The 16,034-nt window shown below is 47.4% G+C and overlaps 2 protein-coding genes across 2 annotated transcripts in view; one reads left to right on the plus strand and one right to left on the minus strand.

Moving 5' to 3' along the window:
- mdm4 (MDM4 regulator of p53) overlaps positions 1-8,967 on the plus strand; it is a 47,865-nt gene extending 38,898 nt beyond the window's left edge. The window contains exon 12 of the transcript XR_004415624.1: positions 8,704-8,967. The gene's annotated coding sequence lies outside the window, so the exon portion shown is untranslated. The remainder of the gene's footprint in view (positions 1-8,703) is intronic.
- A 501-nt stretch (positions 8,968-9,468) lies between these two features.
- The window catches only part of LOC116987041 (plasma membrane calcium-transporting ATPase 1-like), a 42,753-nt gene continuing 36,187 nt past the window's right edge, over positions 9,469-16,034 (minus strand). The window contains exon 12 of the mRNA XM_033042930.1: positions 9,469-9,862. Within this exon, the coding sequence (XP_032898821.1) occupies positions 9,539-9,862 (324 nt within the window). The 3' untranslated portion in view covers positions 9,469-9,538. The remainder of the gene's footprint in view (positions 9,863-16,034) is intronic.

A 16,034-nucleotide genomic window follows, 5' to 3' on the forward strand; every position in this document is an offset into this window, starting at 1 on the left:
AGGGGGGGGGGGGGGTGTAACTTAACATTGTCAATACTGTTGGGGTGCAAGCAGCCCTAGTGGAATCTAATGTCCTGTTTCTCCAGGACATTAGAATGTGGCCTCATTCTGCCACATGCAAACTGCCCGTCTGAAGCAGGGTTTCTGATCCGATACCTCGCCTGTCCATTACCTCCACCGATGCTGCCTGACCAGCTGATTTACTCCAGCATTTTGCCTTTTGCTCAAGATTCCAGCGTCTGCAGCCTCTTGTGCCTCCGTAATAAACACTGACTGGGCCAAAGACATTACGCATCACAGCACGCACGGCTCGGGAACAGCTCCGTCCGAGACGGCGAGAAATCGCAGGGAGTTGTGGACGCAGCCCAGACCGTCACGCACAAACCAACCTCCCTTCCATCGACTCCATCTACACCTCACGCTGCCTCGGCAAGGCCAGCAGCATCATCAAGGACCAGTCTCACCCCCGGTCACTCCCTCTTCTCTCCTCTCCCATCGGGCAAGAGGGTCAGAAGTGTGAAAGCGCACATTCCAGATTCAGGGACAGTTTCTTCCCGGCTGTTATCAGGCAACTGGATCATCCTACCACAACCAGAGAGCGGTCCTGAACTACTATCTACCTCATTGGTGATCCTCGGACTATCTTTGATCGGACTTTACCTTGTACTAAATGTGATTCAGATGCTGGCAGTAGCGACTCCACTCCACTCCATTTGTGGAAACGAGTTCCCTTCATCTCATACCTCCAGCAGGATCCCCCACCCACCCCAGCCAGACTCTCGAAACATAGACAATAGGTGCAGGAGTAGGTCCTTCGAGCCAGCACCGCCATTCAATATGATCACGGCTGATCATCCAGAATCAGTACCCCGTTTCTGCTTTCTCCCCATATCCCTTGATTCCGTTAGCCCTAAGAGCTAAATCTAACTCTCTCTTGAAAACATCCAGTGATTTGGCCTCCACTGCCCTCTGTGAAAGAGAATTCCACAGATTCACAACTCTCTGGGTGAAAAAGCTTGTCCTCATCTCTGCTGAGAGCTCTCTTATACCTGCGTTAAGGAGGCAATTCAACACACCTGTGAAGCCATGTGTCCCAAACATCATGGTGCCCCGAAATGGGGGGGGGGGGGGACTATGTATAAACACAGCTGTAATTTCTACATGGTGAAACCAAAATGTATAAAAATGGCCTTTATTAAAATCTGACAATGTGCACTTTAACCACATGTGATTTTTTTTCTATTACAAATCTCAAATTGTGGAGTACAGAGGCAAATAAATAAATGATGGGTCTTTGTCCCAAACATTATGGAGGGCACTGTACTATCTACCTCATTGGTGACCCTTGGACTATCTTTGATGGGACTTTGCTGGCTTTACCTTGCACTAAACGTCATTCCCTCATCATATATCTGTACACTGTGAATGGATCGATTGTCTTTCCGCTGACTGGTTAGCACGCAACAAAAGCTTTTCACTGTACCTCGGTACACGCGACAATAAACTCAACTAATTACGTGTCGGAAGGAACTGCAGATGCCGGTTTAAACCGAAAAACAGACACTAAAAGCTGGAGTAACAGCGGGACAGGACAGCGTCTCCGGAGAGAAGGGACGGGTGGCGTTTCGACAAATTAAAGATTCCTTCCACGCGACGGACAAATTTCACTCCCATTGGATCATAATTATCCCATAAGGTCCAGTGCTGAGCCACCAGTAACAGAGACACACAGAGTTTCCATTCCTCCAGATTCTTTATTGGTATTTACTCAATTGACATTGTTGTCCGAACTTTGCTTGACAGGAAGAGGAGAGATAGAGAGATAGAGAGATAGAGATAGAGAGAGAGAGACTGCACCTTGATTTACTACAATCTTCCATAACAAAACACATTCCATCTAAGCTTGAAAATTAGAGAGTCCACAATCACAGAGCTATTTGCATAATTCAAAATAAACAAAGAAATTAATTTATTTACAACAGGATAAGAAAGTTATCCATAAACTGATGGAGAAGTATTTATTCTTTTTAATACAAGAAGATTGCAGGATACATTATTTGATTCACAAATGCAGGCTTTTGTAAAAAAATACTCTGACTTTCCTCCATTCACGCTTTCTGAAGTCTCAGGAAACATTGCCAATTTTCTTAGATCTTTAGAGTTTTTCTTCCCAGCTGAATGTACTCGCCATTGGATGTCGTGTGTTTCCGGAAGAAGCTGTTTTGACTAATTCATTCCATCACAAGAACCATATAAATACATGCAGAACATTTTACATAGAGGTTATATTACTGGTAGTAGGAGGAGAAATATCAAAATGCAGGATATAGCGTTAGCACTCCAAGCTGAGTACACATTGCTCAGACCCACCACAGTACACCATGCATACCACATCGTTATTTCAGTCATTTCCTAAAATTTTTCAAAGTTTTCATTTTAATTTTTTTTATTACAAAAAATCCCAGTGTTGACCGCACTGGCTGAGTGGATGCTGCAAACTTGCTCTTCATCTGCTGCGCTTCAAACAAACGGTTTAGCATCGCTAGTGAGTTTTATTGAAGGATGGATTTGTTCAAAAAAGATATCTATACATTCACTTTTTGCAATGGAGCCAGCATTCACAGTAAATCCCTTCCCCGACCGACCGACCGCCTCGAATAGCAACTCCCCAAACTCAGCGTTCATCCGCTCACCCAGGCAGACCAAAGTTGCCCATTGCTATTCCCCCAAATCAGCATTGTATTTATTTAACAAAAAACGCCTTAGGAGGGAGACTGTCTTATCGTTTAAATTTATTTCACTGAAGTCGGAGAACTGTGGTGGCAGAATTGAGAGCCAGGCGCATCTATTTAATAATTTACACACAAAAAAACCATTCCCTTAGTTCCTATGTGAAGAGTGAAGAGAGGCAGACTGTCCCACACAGTTCCTGAGCAACGTGACATTGCACTGATCGTCTGCTGTCTTGATTTGTGGAGGAGCCCGCGTGTAAGACGCACACATTAGAGTCAATACGTTTCCCGTCTTCCCAAAGAGTTAAGTTAGCAAAGCCGCACTATCTGTTTAAATGCTTATTGAACGTAATATACACCTTTAAGCTACAGCACCGTACAGTTTTTAAAATTCAATAGTGTGTGTTTTTTATTTTTTTTTGTTTAGTGTCGATCACTTTTAAATTAAGCCCAGAGGAGAGAATATATTTATACACAGAGAGAGAATTGTACAAAGAGCAAAAAAAAAATTCTCAGACCAATTTAATATCAACAAAATGTATATAAAAATACTTCAAAAAAAAAATGAGCACAATTTTATAAGCAAAAAGCTGTTCCTAATGACAGGCAGTAGATGGGAAGTTAAAACCTACCGATGGTCACCATATCAATGTGGAACAGCTTTGTGGCGCTTACATGCATATATTCCACTGCATCACCTCTTCTCTCAGTTTCTTTATTTATAAGTTGCTTTTTCCCATAATTAAAACTGGTGCTTCATAAAGGAAAAAAAAAAAAAACAAGGGTTCGCTGAAGTGAATAAGTTAGTTATTTACACTGAGTTAACAAAATGAACCGCCTTACAGTCTACTCCAGAATCTCGCACTGTTTTTTCTTCTCTGCTGTCTGAGAGGTGAAAGTTTTTGGATTTCTCGGGAGATGCTTCAACGCGGTGGGGCGATGGGTTGGTTTGACGTTAAGATCAGAGAGTTGGTGGAGCAACGGGTAAACCAGGAAGACAACAAAATAAATCAGCTTTGGGGGAAGAACACTAGCCAATACTGACGACATTGAGATATATTTTAAACAACGACAATTTGAAAAATTCACACACACACACACACACACTTCTAGGCCAGGACAAAGATGTTTGGAGAACTCTACAAAAAAAAGCATTCAGGAAACTGGCAGCCCCCCCCCCCCCCAACACATCACCATTGTGTTTTAAGGGCCTGTCCCACTTAGGCGATTTTTTGGGCGACTACCGCAAATTTTTCAACGTGCTGGAAATTTTTCGGCGACAATTGTTGCTGTTGTAGGTTGTCACCAGGTGTCGTGGGTGGAATTCCATTAAAACTAGTCCTCGGTAGTCGCACTGCCCAACTTAGGCAACTCTTTAGGCGACTGCCAGCGACTAGTTTTCTTGGAATTCACCTACGATGGCACCTACGACAGCAAAAATTGTTGCCTCTGTCACTGAAAATGTTTCGACATGCTGAAAATTATGCAGCAGTCGCCCCAGAAAATCGCCTAAGTGGGACAGGCCCATTAACTGATTCTATCATTACTTACAGCCACAGAGCTAGTCAGGCAGGCATTGAATGCAGAAGGATACATCTTTAGAAAGCTAGGAATTAAAATGTACACTCCTTAAAAGGCTGTGCTGATCAGGTTGACGGTGCTGATGTGGGTGAAGGGGCTGTGGGCTGCTCTGAAATTTCCTTCAAAAATGAAAAACATTTAAAACACTATTGGTCCCAAAAAACCCTGTGTGTAAACACGCCCCTCGTTCCACATCAATCAATCACCACCTCCAGAAGAGACATCAAATTAGGTTCTAGTCATCAAACCACTCTCCCCAAACCTCTCGCCAAGCCAACCTTGGCAATGCGGGCAGCAGATGTTATACATACTTAACATGAAACCCTTTTGTAAGGCAGATATAATGTGTAGGAAGGAACTGCAGATGCTGGTTTACACCGAAGATAGACACAAAATGCTGGAGTAACTCAGCGGGACAGGCAGCATCTCTGTTTCGTTCAGTTTAGAGATACAGGCCCTTCGGCCCACCAGGTCAGCACTGCCCAGCGATCCTTAACACTATCCTACACACACACACACTAGGGACAATTTACACTTAGACCAAGCGACAAATCTGTACGGCTTTGGAGTGTGGGAGGAAACGGAAGATCTTGGAGAAATCCCACGGGGAGAACGTACAAACTCCGTACAGACAGCGCCCGTAGTCGGGATCGAACCCGGGTCTCCGGCGCTGTGGGAGGCAGCAGCTCTACCCGCTGCGCCACGGAGAAGAGAAGGAATGGGTGACGTTTGGGGCTGTGACTCTTCTTCAGACTGAGAGTCAGGGGAGAGGGAGCAGAGATATGGAAAGTGAGACATCTTTGGGGACAGGGATCGAGGCAAATGTAGAACAGATCATTGTTCGCTGGGGGGGGGGGGAGTTGACAACGAAGCATACAGAGATAAAATTTAATCAGGACAGTCAGACCGTTGTAGAACTACGATGGGGGAGGGATAGAGAGAGAGAGAGAGAAATCAAGGGTCGCTGGAAGTCAGCGAAGTCAATATTCATATTGCATAGACACAAAATGCTGGAGTCACTCTGCGGGACAGGCAGCATCTCTGGAGAGAAGGAATAGGTCCAGACCCTTCTCATTCAGACTGCAGCTTACAACGAGGACGATGGTATATTGCAGAGCCCTTTGTTTCCGCTCCTTGCGGTCTTGCAGAGTTTCAGGTACATCTCTGGCGTGGGGAGATTGCAACCTTCACGTGGTCCGCCCTGTTTCGACGAATGCAATCAACCCGGCGTGCACAATCAAATAAGATCAAATAGAACAAGTTGGCCGACAACTTTAGGCTGTGCACGCCATACGCAAGAAGAAGAAGAAGTAGGTACATCGCTCGCTTGTCACTGAACTAGTGTCTTGGGGATAAAGAGATAAGGGCGGGGGAAACCTCCAAGTGTGATGGCTTCTGCACCTGAAACCGACCAATTATTGGCGAAGGTGGACAAAAATGCTGGAGAAACTCAGCGGGTGACTCCATAGATGTTGTCTCACCCGAAAGGCTGCCTATTCCTTCGTCCCATAGATGCTGCCTCACCCGCTGAGTTTCGCTAGAATTTAGTTCTAATGGTACCTAGTCGGCTTGTACTCGCTAGAATATAGAAGATTGAGGGGGGATCTTATAGAAACGTACAACATTCTTAAGGGGTTGGACAGGCTAGATGCAGGAAGATTGTTCCCGATGTTGGGGAAGTCCAGAACAAGGGGTCACAGTTTAAGGATAAGGGGGAAATCTTTTAGGACTGAGATGAGAAAATCATTTTTTACACAGAGAGTGGTGAATCTGTGGAATTCTCTGCCACAGAAGGTAGTTGAGGCCACAGTTCATTGGCTATATTTAAGAGGGAGTTAGATGTGGCCCTTGTGGCTAAAGGGATCAGGGGGTATGGAGAGAAGGCAGGTACAGGATACTGAGTTGGATGATCAGCCATGATCATATTGAATGGCGGTGCAGGCTCGAAGGGCCGAATGGCCTACTCCTGCACCTATTTTCTATGTTTCTCCAGCACTTTTGTCTACCTTCGATTTTCCAGCATCTGCAGTTCTTTCTTAAACAGATTATTGGCGATAGATCACCTCTGTTACATAATCCACTGAAAGTCCACAGGGAAAGATCTAGCCATTGTGTGGGGGTAACTTCCATTAACTCACAGTATCGGAGTCACTGCGAGAGGCTTCAAACTGGGCCTTGATGCTCTTTATAGACTTCGCTGAAAGCTGGCAGTGTTTAACGCCACACTGCAGCCTAACCTACCAACATGCACGGAGAAATTCTGCTGCATTCTAAAATCAAAACTTTTCTCACAGAGAGTGGTGAGTCTGTGGAATTCTCTGCCTCAGAGGGCGGTGGAGGCCGGTTCTCTGGATGCTTTCAAGAGAGAGCTAGATAGGGCTCTTAAAGATAGCGGAGTCAGGGGATATGGGGAGAAGGCAGGAACGGGGTACTGATTGGGGATGATCAGCCGTGATCACATTGAATGGCGGTGCTGGCTCGAAGGGCCAAATGGCCTACTCCTGTACCTATTGTCTATGTTTCTAACTATTCCTTTGGTTCACGTTTCACTCGCAATGGAACCTGCAGACCGAGGTCTTCCCTGGTTCTACTGCCAGACTGCCTGGAGGAGAGAACCGCCAGTCGCCAGTCCGCACACCCTCGCTCCACGGACGAATAAACGTCTATCGCATCGTATACAGGTGGCGGTAATAAACTAATGGCCCATCGCGCGCGGGGATATATTCACCATGAAGATAAATGGCTGATCAACAGCGGGCAAAGGCCATTCGCCATCCTGCAGCTTGTGACAAGTGTACAGGCATCCCAGCGACAACTCCTGTCTCCAATGAGGTCTGAGGCATCCTGCGAACAACTTCTGCCAACATGCATTCTTTGGTTCCCCCCCCCCACCCACCCCCCGCCCCTAAACATTTAGTGTCAGGCTCACAGCATGCAGTTAGCTGTCCTCAGCTCTCAAGTCATCGTGGATTGTCTTTCCGCTGACTGGATAGCAGGCGACAAAAAAAAGCTTGTCACTCTACCTTGGTCCACGTGACAATAAACTTAAACTGAAACTGAGAAAGGACATCAACCTGAAATTTCTCTCTCTCTCTCTGTAGATGCTGCCCGACCTGCTGAGTATTTCCAGCAAATACCACCTGGTTCCAGAACAGCCTCTTCCCCTTCTTTGGATATTCGGGACAAATTTCCCATCTTCCAACCTACCTCTTTGTAGCCCTTGCACTTTTCTTCGCTGCACTTTCTCTATGGCTGCAACACTGTATTCAGCACTCTGTTTATTTTCTCCTTTGCACAATCTGACGGACTCTTGTGGGACATGATCTGACTGCACAGCAGCAAAAATAGCATGATACAGGTGATAATAATAAAACCAATATTTTAGATATCCTTCTTCTATACAATGTTGTGTCTGCAGAAACAAAAAAAACTGCAGATGTCGGTTTGTACCAAAGATAGACACAGAGTGCTGGAGTAACTCAGTGGGCCAGGCAGCATCTCTGGAGAAAGAGTGAGAAGTAAGAATTTCATTGTCCCGTCTGGGACATATGACAATAAAATACTCTTGGCTCTTGAGAAGGGTCACGAAATGTCACCCATCCCCCCCTCTCCGCAGATGCTGCCTGACCTGCTGAGTTACTCCAGCACTTTGTGCCTTATCTTTGGTGATATGTGTCTGTTTACGGGACTGACATATGATGAAAGAACGGGGTCGACTGGGCTTGAATTCACCGGAATTTAGACGGATGAGAGGGAATCTTATAGAAACATATAACATTCTTAAAGGATCGGACAGGCTCGATGCAGGAAAAATATTCCCCATGTTGGGGGGGGGGGGGGCGGGGGAGTCCAGAACCAGGGGTCACACACAGTGGTCGGCAATTTAGGACTGAGATGAGGAAACACCTTTTCACCCAGAAAGTTGTGAATCTGTGGAATCTGTGGAACAGAGGGCAGTGGAGGCCAATTCACTGGATGTTTTCAAGAGAGAGTTAGATTTAGCTCTTAGGGTTAACGGAATCAAGGGATATGGGGAGAAAGCAGGAACGGGGTACTGATTGTGGATGATCGGCCATGATCATATTGACAATAGACAATTGCCTGACCCGTTGAGTTACTTCAGCACTCTGTGAAACGTCACCTATCCATGTTCTCCACAGATGCTGCCTGACCCGCTGAGTTACTCCAGCATTTTGTTTTTATCTTCCGTTTAAACCAGCGTCTGCAGTTCCTTCCTAAACGTTAAGCCCGTCTCCCTGGTCTTGCAGTGGGGGGGCAGCAGTCTTTAAACTGTTCGACGTATAAAATGATATCTTACTGGGAATGAACGCCTTTCGACTCTTCAGTCTGAAGGAGGGTCTCGATCCGAAACGTCACCCATTCCTTCTCTCCAGAGATGCTGCCTGTCCCGCTGAGTTACTCCAGCACTCTGTGTCTTTTCACTGTTAGTGCCTCTGGTCTTAGGGTTGTTCTGGGACTACCCAGCAGGGTCTACAGTATAACATTCGGCGTGACAACACCCACCACACCTTGCCTGAGCTGGGAAGAAACCTTTAGTGTCCTACACAGACTGGAATCCAAGAGACTTTGCCATCTTACCACAATACAAGTTTTGCCCCGATAAAAACAATGGAATCTAATTAAATGAAGAAAAAAAAAAAAAAAAAAAAGATCGCACGAAATGTGAGACAGATAATAGTCGGACATGCAGACGTCTAGACTGGTCCGTCACCCACCCAACAGCTGGAAGCATCATGATGCCAGACGCCCAGATCACAACCACTTAATGAAACCTATGGCTTTTCCAACCCCCCTCCCCCCCCCCCCTGACTAAACCTGAAGTGTTGTACGCTGCATTGATGTTGGTGACATTAAGTAAAAGCCTTAATATAAACGACACTTATCTTGGAGAGCGAGTCGCATTCTGTCGATGGCAGATTGGTCTGTTCTCAAACCTCAGACGACATTTTGCGTATAAGCGGCCAGAATCATTCCCTCTTTTCACCCCATACACAGGGTGGTTTAGGATTCCTCCCCTCCCCCTACCTCCCCCCTCCCCCTGACTATTTGCCAACTAAAATACTTTTTTTTTTTTTTCCGTTTTAGATTTCCTGCAAAGACCAGCGGGGGGGGGGGGGGGGGGGGGGACACAGTGGGGGGAAAGCTGCGAGTCCAGGGGGGGGGGGGGGGTTGGGGGCGAGCGAGGGGGGGGGGGCGGTCAATGGTCAGACGGACGTCTCCAGGCTGTGCAGGGGGCTCCCGGGCGGAGAAGAGGCGAGCCGGTGAGCGTCTGAGAGGGGCAGGGAGACGCCACTGTCGACAGCATTGTTGTTCTGGTTGGGCGAGGGGGACGGGCTGGGGGGGCTCCCGCAGTTGGCCAGTCCGTTGTTGATCTCCACGTCGGTCTCGTCGATGAGCGGGATGCGAGGCTCATCATCGTCGTCAATTTCGAATCCTGGATGGGTCATGAAGTTGTGGATGGAACTACGCGACTCTGGCTTCTCGATGCCCTCGTACAGCGAGCTACGGAACGCATTCACCACTTTGATCTGTGTGGGGGGGGGGGGGGGAGAGAAGCCAAAGAACAAAAGGCAAAGTTAGAGAAACTCTCGGCAGAGGAGAAGAGAGATGGGGTTTGGCTTTCGATTTAAAAAATTTTTATTTTTTTTTTTTCCCGGGCAAACAAGTGTGTGTGTGTGCGTGTGTGTGGGCGGGCTGTGACAATGGAGACTTGTACAAATTGCCAATGTTATAGGCGGTCAACAAGGCGCAGTGGAAGCTGTAAAAAAAATAAATCATAACACAAGACTGGAAATGTAACTATGACAAATGGAGAGAAATTAAAATTAGTCGTTCAGCCGAAATTTCCCGAATGCAGAACACGGCACGTTTGTGGAGACTGAGTGGAGGCGATGCCTGATTCAAACGACAACACACTGTTTTTTTTAAAGCAATCTCTCATCCTTCAAGGCCACAAAACTTGAAGCAAAATTCTCAGCAATGGCAGAAAGGCAAGAACACGACAGTTTCGGTTTAGTTTATTGTCACGTGTACCGAGGTACAGTGAAAAGCTTTTGTTGCGTGCTAACCAGTCAGCGGAAAGACAATACATGATTACAATCGAGCCGTCCACAGTGTACAGATACAGGATAAGGGAATAACATTTAGTGCAAGGTAAAGCCAGCAAAGTCCGATCGAGGATAGTCCGAGTGTCTCCAATGAGGTAGATAGTAGTTCAGCTCTGCTCTCTGGTTGTGGTAGGATGGTTCAGTTGCCTGATAACAGCCGGGAAGAAACTGTCTCTGAATCTGGAGGTGTCGGCAGGAGGGAGAAGGGAGCTTTCTCGTAAACCCAAGTTGGTCTTTGGGACAGTGAGATGGGACAGACAAAAAGAGGTGTGTAGTTTGGTTTAGAGATACAGCACGGAAACTGGTCCTTCGGCCCATTGAGCCCGTGCCGACCATCGATCACCCGTTCACACACTAGTTCTAAGTTATCCCACTTTCTCATCCACTCCCTACAGCCTCCCTAGAGACAATTTACAGAGGAGCCGATTAACCTACAAACCCGCACGTCTTTGGGATAGAATCAGAGTCGTACAGTGTGGAAACAGGCCCTTCGGCCCAACCTGCCAACACCAACCAACATGCCTCATCTGCACTCGTCCCACCCGCCTGCGTTTGGCCCGTATCCCCCTAAACCTGGATCCTACGGGTATGGGAGGAAACTCATGTGGCAACGGCGAAGGAAACATGCAAACTCCACACAGGCAGCACCCGAGGTCGGGACTAAACCCGGGTCTTTGGCCTGGAGAGGCAGCAGCTCCACCCGCTACGCCTCTGTGCCGTCCGAGGTGTAAAAGTTGCAGGGCTCTTGGGAGCGGAGAAAATCTGGAGTGGTAGGAATGATTTTGTTTGGAAATGGCAGCAACACTGACGAATCAAAGGTGAGTCCTGCTGTAACACATAATTGCTAATCTCCCCATCCGATGCTGAGTTTGTGAGAAAAAGAACTAGCCATGATCACGTTGAATGGCGGTGCTGGCTCGAAGGGCCGAATGGCCTACTCCTGCGCCTATTGTCTATTGTTGGTGCCAGGAATGTATGGCCCGTTGCTTGTAAACACGTTTGCCTTCAAATGGCGGCATAAACGTCAACTGCCGGACAAGAATTTTTTATTCAGACAAAAGGTATATGGACACACTGATCTGTTCTGTATTCATGTCTACTATGTTCTGTTGTGCTGAAGCAAAGCAAGAATTTCATTGTCCTATCAGGGACACATGACAATAAACTCTCTTGAATCTGGAGGTACAGAATTGTGAAAACGCACACCTCCAGATTCAGGGACAGTTTTCTTCCCGGCTGTTATCAGGCAACTGAACCATCCTACCACAACCAGAGAGCGGTCCTGAACTACTATCTACCTCATTGGAGACCCTCGGACTATCCTTGATTGGGCTTTGCTGGCTTTACCTTGCACTAAACGTTATTCCCTTATCCTGTATCTGTACACTGTGGACGGCTCGATTGTAATCATGTATTGTCTTTCCGCTGACTGGTTAGCGCGCAGCAAAAAGCTTTTCACTTTACCGCGGTACACGTGGCAATAAACTCAACTGAAATGAACTGAATAGGGAGAGGGAAAAAGAATCCCCCTGCTTCTCACCAACTTATGATAGATTCAGTGGAATGGCAAGATGCAGATGGAACATTATCAAACGACACTCTGGTTTACACACCAGCAAAAGGCAAGGCAATGCGTGGGACATCTGTATGGAACTCGACAAGGAATCCCAGGGACATTGATAGGATGAAACGCCACCAGACTTGATTCAGGTATTGGATTCACTAATAAACTGACACACACACACACAAATGGCATCAATCATTTGCCCCAAAGCCCACCAACAACTGAAATGGATGTATGATTGTGAGGACGTCGGTCTCGACACAACTAGCCCCCTCGTTCCTGCCGACCACCAACTACTGAAGCAATATGTCAATGTCAATGTGAAGGACATAGACAAAATAAATGACGGCCATTTCGACAGGCAACGCAACAGGGGGGGGAGACACACAAGGCGTCGATTGTCACCGTGCTGGGTGGGGGTCAGAAGGAGTTATTTTTCACACAGAGGGGGGAGGGGAGGGGAGGGTATTTTTCACACAGGGAGGGGCGACCCTCTCGGTCAAACTCGGCAGATCAAGACGTGGGACTCGCTGGGTCAGGCAGCAACACACACACACGCACACGCATGTTGGTGGCCCGGGTGCACCTTTACATAGGCCCAATATTCCATTCCGTAGTGCGCCAAGCCGGGGTGGGAAAGCTGAATCGATGGCGGGATCAGGGCGAACCTTCGGAGGCTGGTCACACACTGAAGGCTCAGTGGGCCACAACCAACACGGGCGTTCCGTCCCCAATCATACCAAACCCTTCTCTCCCCTTGCCTTGTGCCTGACGGGGGAACAGCAGTCCCAAGCCAGCAAAACAACCTCAGCAAACTAGAAACATAGACAATAGGTGCAGGAGTAGGCCATTCGGCCCTTCGAGCCTGCACCGCCATTCAATATGATCATGGCTGATCATCCAACTCAGTATCCCATCCCTGCCTTCTCTCCATACCCCCTGATCCCTTTAGCCACAAGGGCCACATCTAACTCCCTCTTAAATATAGCCAATGAACTGTGGCCTCAACTACCTTCTGTGGCAGAGAATTCCAGAGATTCACCACTCTCTGTGTGAAAAATGTTTTTCTCATCTCAGTCCTAAAAGATTTCCCCCTTATCCTTAAACTGTGACCCCTTGTTCTGGACTTCCCCAACATCGGGAACAATCTTCCTGCATCTAGCCTGTCCAACCCCTTAAGAATTTTGTACGTTTCTATAAGATCCCCCCTCAATCTTCTAAATTCTAGCGAGTACAAACTGACTAGGTACCATTAGAACGATTTAAGGATTGGGGGGAAGGGGGGGGGGAGTCAAGGTGCATTTTCTAAGAACAAATCAATAGAAGATCAGCAAAAAAAAGTAAATGTCCATCTCTGCCCGATGTAGATAGAATAACTGTTCAGTTTAGTTTAGAGATACAGCGCGGAAACAGGCCATTCAGCCCACCGGGTCCGCGCCGACCAGCGATCCCCGCACACTAACACTATCCTACACACACCAGGGACAATTCTAACAATTACCAAGCCAATTTACATACAAACCTGTACATCTTTGCCTCCGCCTCAGAGGGCGGTGGAGGCAGGTTCTCTGGATGCTTTCAAGAGAGAGTTAGATAGGGCTCTTAAAAATAGCGGAGTCAGGGGATATGGGGAGAAGGCAGGAACGGGGTACTGATTGGGGATGATCAGCCATGGTCACATTGAATGGCGGTGCTGGCTCGAAGGGCCGAATGGCCTACTCCTACACCTATTGTCTATTGTCTTTGGAGTGTGGGAGGAAACTGAAGATCTTGCAGAAAAGCCATGCAGGTCACGGGGAGAAGGTACAAACCCCGTGCAGACAGCGCCCGTAGTCGGGATCGAAGCCAGCAAGCGCTGTAAGGCAGCAACTCTACCGCTGCGCCACCGTGCCAAATTAGGGCCAAATTAACACCGATCCTTGCGCAAGCAGGTTCGTGGCCAAGTGCCGCGGCTCAGTCCGACTGCAAACGCTTTTGGAACGACAGTTTTTGCACTTCGTAAGATTCCTCTGAGATGAGGAAATTCTTTTACCGGTCAGTTGCGAGTCTGTGTGGAATTCTTCTGCCACAGAAGGCAGGCAGCGGAGGCCAATTCACCGGATGTTTTCACGGGAGAGTCGGATTTAGCTCTTAGGGGCTAACGGAATCAATGGATATGGGGGAGAAAGCAGGAACGGGGGGGGGGGTACTGATTGTGGATGATCAGCCGTGATCGTAATGAATGGCGGCGCTGGCTCGAAGGGCCGAATGGCCTCCTCCAGCACCACATTTCTATGTTTCTATGTAGGAGTGAGCTCACCTGAGAGGTAATATCAGTTTAACAACACAACATTTCTTAACCGAGCACGGCGCAGATTCTTAAGTTAGGAACCGTTGTTTCGCAAACATGTCCGAGAGTCTAGACCAGTGGTATCCCAACCCCCATGGCAAATTTCCCGTTAGACAAAAATGCTGGAGAAACTCAGCGGGTGCAGCAGCATCTATGGAGCGAAGGAAATAGGCAACGTTTCGGGCCGAAACCCTTGGGTTTCGGCCCGAAACGTTACCTATTTCCCAAGGGATTCGGCCCGAAACGTTGCCTATTTCCTTCCATATTTCCTTCGTTCCATAGATGCTGCTGCACCCGCTGAGTTTCTCCAGCACCTTTGTCGACCCAGCGAACATTATTCCCCATGCAAGCCCTTAAACCAGTGATTCCCAACCTGGGGGCCATGGCAAATTTCAGGGGGGGGGGGGGAGGGCCCACAGAAAAATGTTGGGATTTAGGGGGCCACAGGTTCAATGAAGGGGGCCACAGAGCTACCACCCTGTTTGCCTCCCAGATTTTCAGTTCTAATAAATTTAAATCTATGTAGTTGAAATATTTTTGATGTTTGTGGAATAGAATAAAAGAGAATATTAAATGCAATTAATAGACACTGATATTTTTTACGGAAGGTATTATAATATTGAAGTACTTTTTTCCCGCTAATAATGTCAGGGGGGGGGGGCACAGGAAAAATTAAAAGTTCCCTAGGGGGCCACGAGCTAAAAAAGGTTTGGAATCACGGGTCTCGGGGTCCTATCTTCACACAACTCACATTTTCTCCCTCCTGTTCTTTCCCTTTTATTTTCCTCTATTTTAAAGCTAAAAGGTTAAATCCGAAGCTGTACATTAACTGTATAATTTTACACGCCGTTTGTTCTACTCTTGTACATTTGCTTCTAATAAATTAAAAAAAAAAAAAAAAAAAAAAAATGGACTGTTGTTTGTTTAAAAATTGGTTTTGATTTAGTGCAGGCGAGATCTGGGATTGAACCCTCACCCCTTATGCCCACTGTCCCACTTAGGAAGCCTGAACGGAAACCTCTGGAGACTTTGCGCCCCACCCAAGGTTTCCGTGCGGTTCCCGGAGGTTGCAGGTGGTTGCCGGAGGTTGCAGGTAGTGGAAGCGGGTAGGGAGACTGACAAAAACCTCCGGGAACCCCCACGGAAACCTTGGGCGGGGCGCAGAGTCTCCAGGGGTTTCCGTTCAGGGTTGCCTAAGTGGGACAGGGGCATTACGCCTACCTCTCCCATCAGAAAGGCACTAAAATACATCAAACGGCCATTTGTCCTCCTGTTAAGACGGGGGAGAGATGTACACAGTAACACCACCGAGGGTTGACTCCTTCCCATCCTGAGCCGTGACTGAGCGCAGGAACAAATGTAGATCGCAGGGCCACTACTATCCAGTGGCTTAATGCCGTCAACTGCTGGGACTGGAGAGGTGAGATGGTTCAGTTAAGGCACTGCTCGAAGGCAGGGATTGGGTTTTGTTTAAAAATGAAAAAGTAAAATTAGTCGATAAGGCAAGTTGGCAAAAAAAAAATCTCTCTTTTTCCTCACAGAGAGAGTTGTGAGTCTGTGGAATTCTCTGCCTCGGTGGAGGCCGTTTCTCTGGATGCTTGCAAGATAGGGCTCTTAAAGATAGCAGAGTCAGGGGATAGGGGGAGAAGGCAGGAACGGGGTACTGATTGGGGATGATCAGCCAATGATCACATTGAATG

The sequence above is a fragment of the Amblyraja radiata genome, chromosome 24 (assembly GCF_010909765.2).
Source record: "Amblyraja radiata isolate CabotCenter1 chromosome 24, sAmbRad1.1.pri, whole genome shotgun sequence".
Lineage (NCBI taxonomy): Eukaryota > Metazoa > Chordata > Chondrichthyes > Rajiformes > Rajidae > Amblyraja > Amblyraja radiata.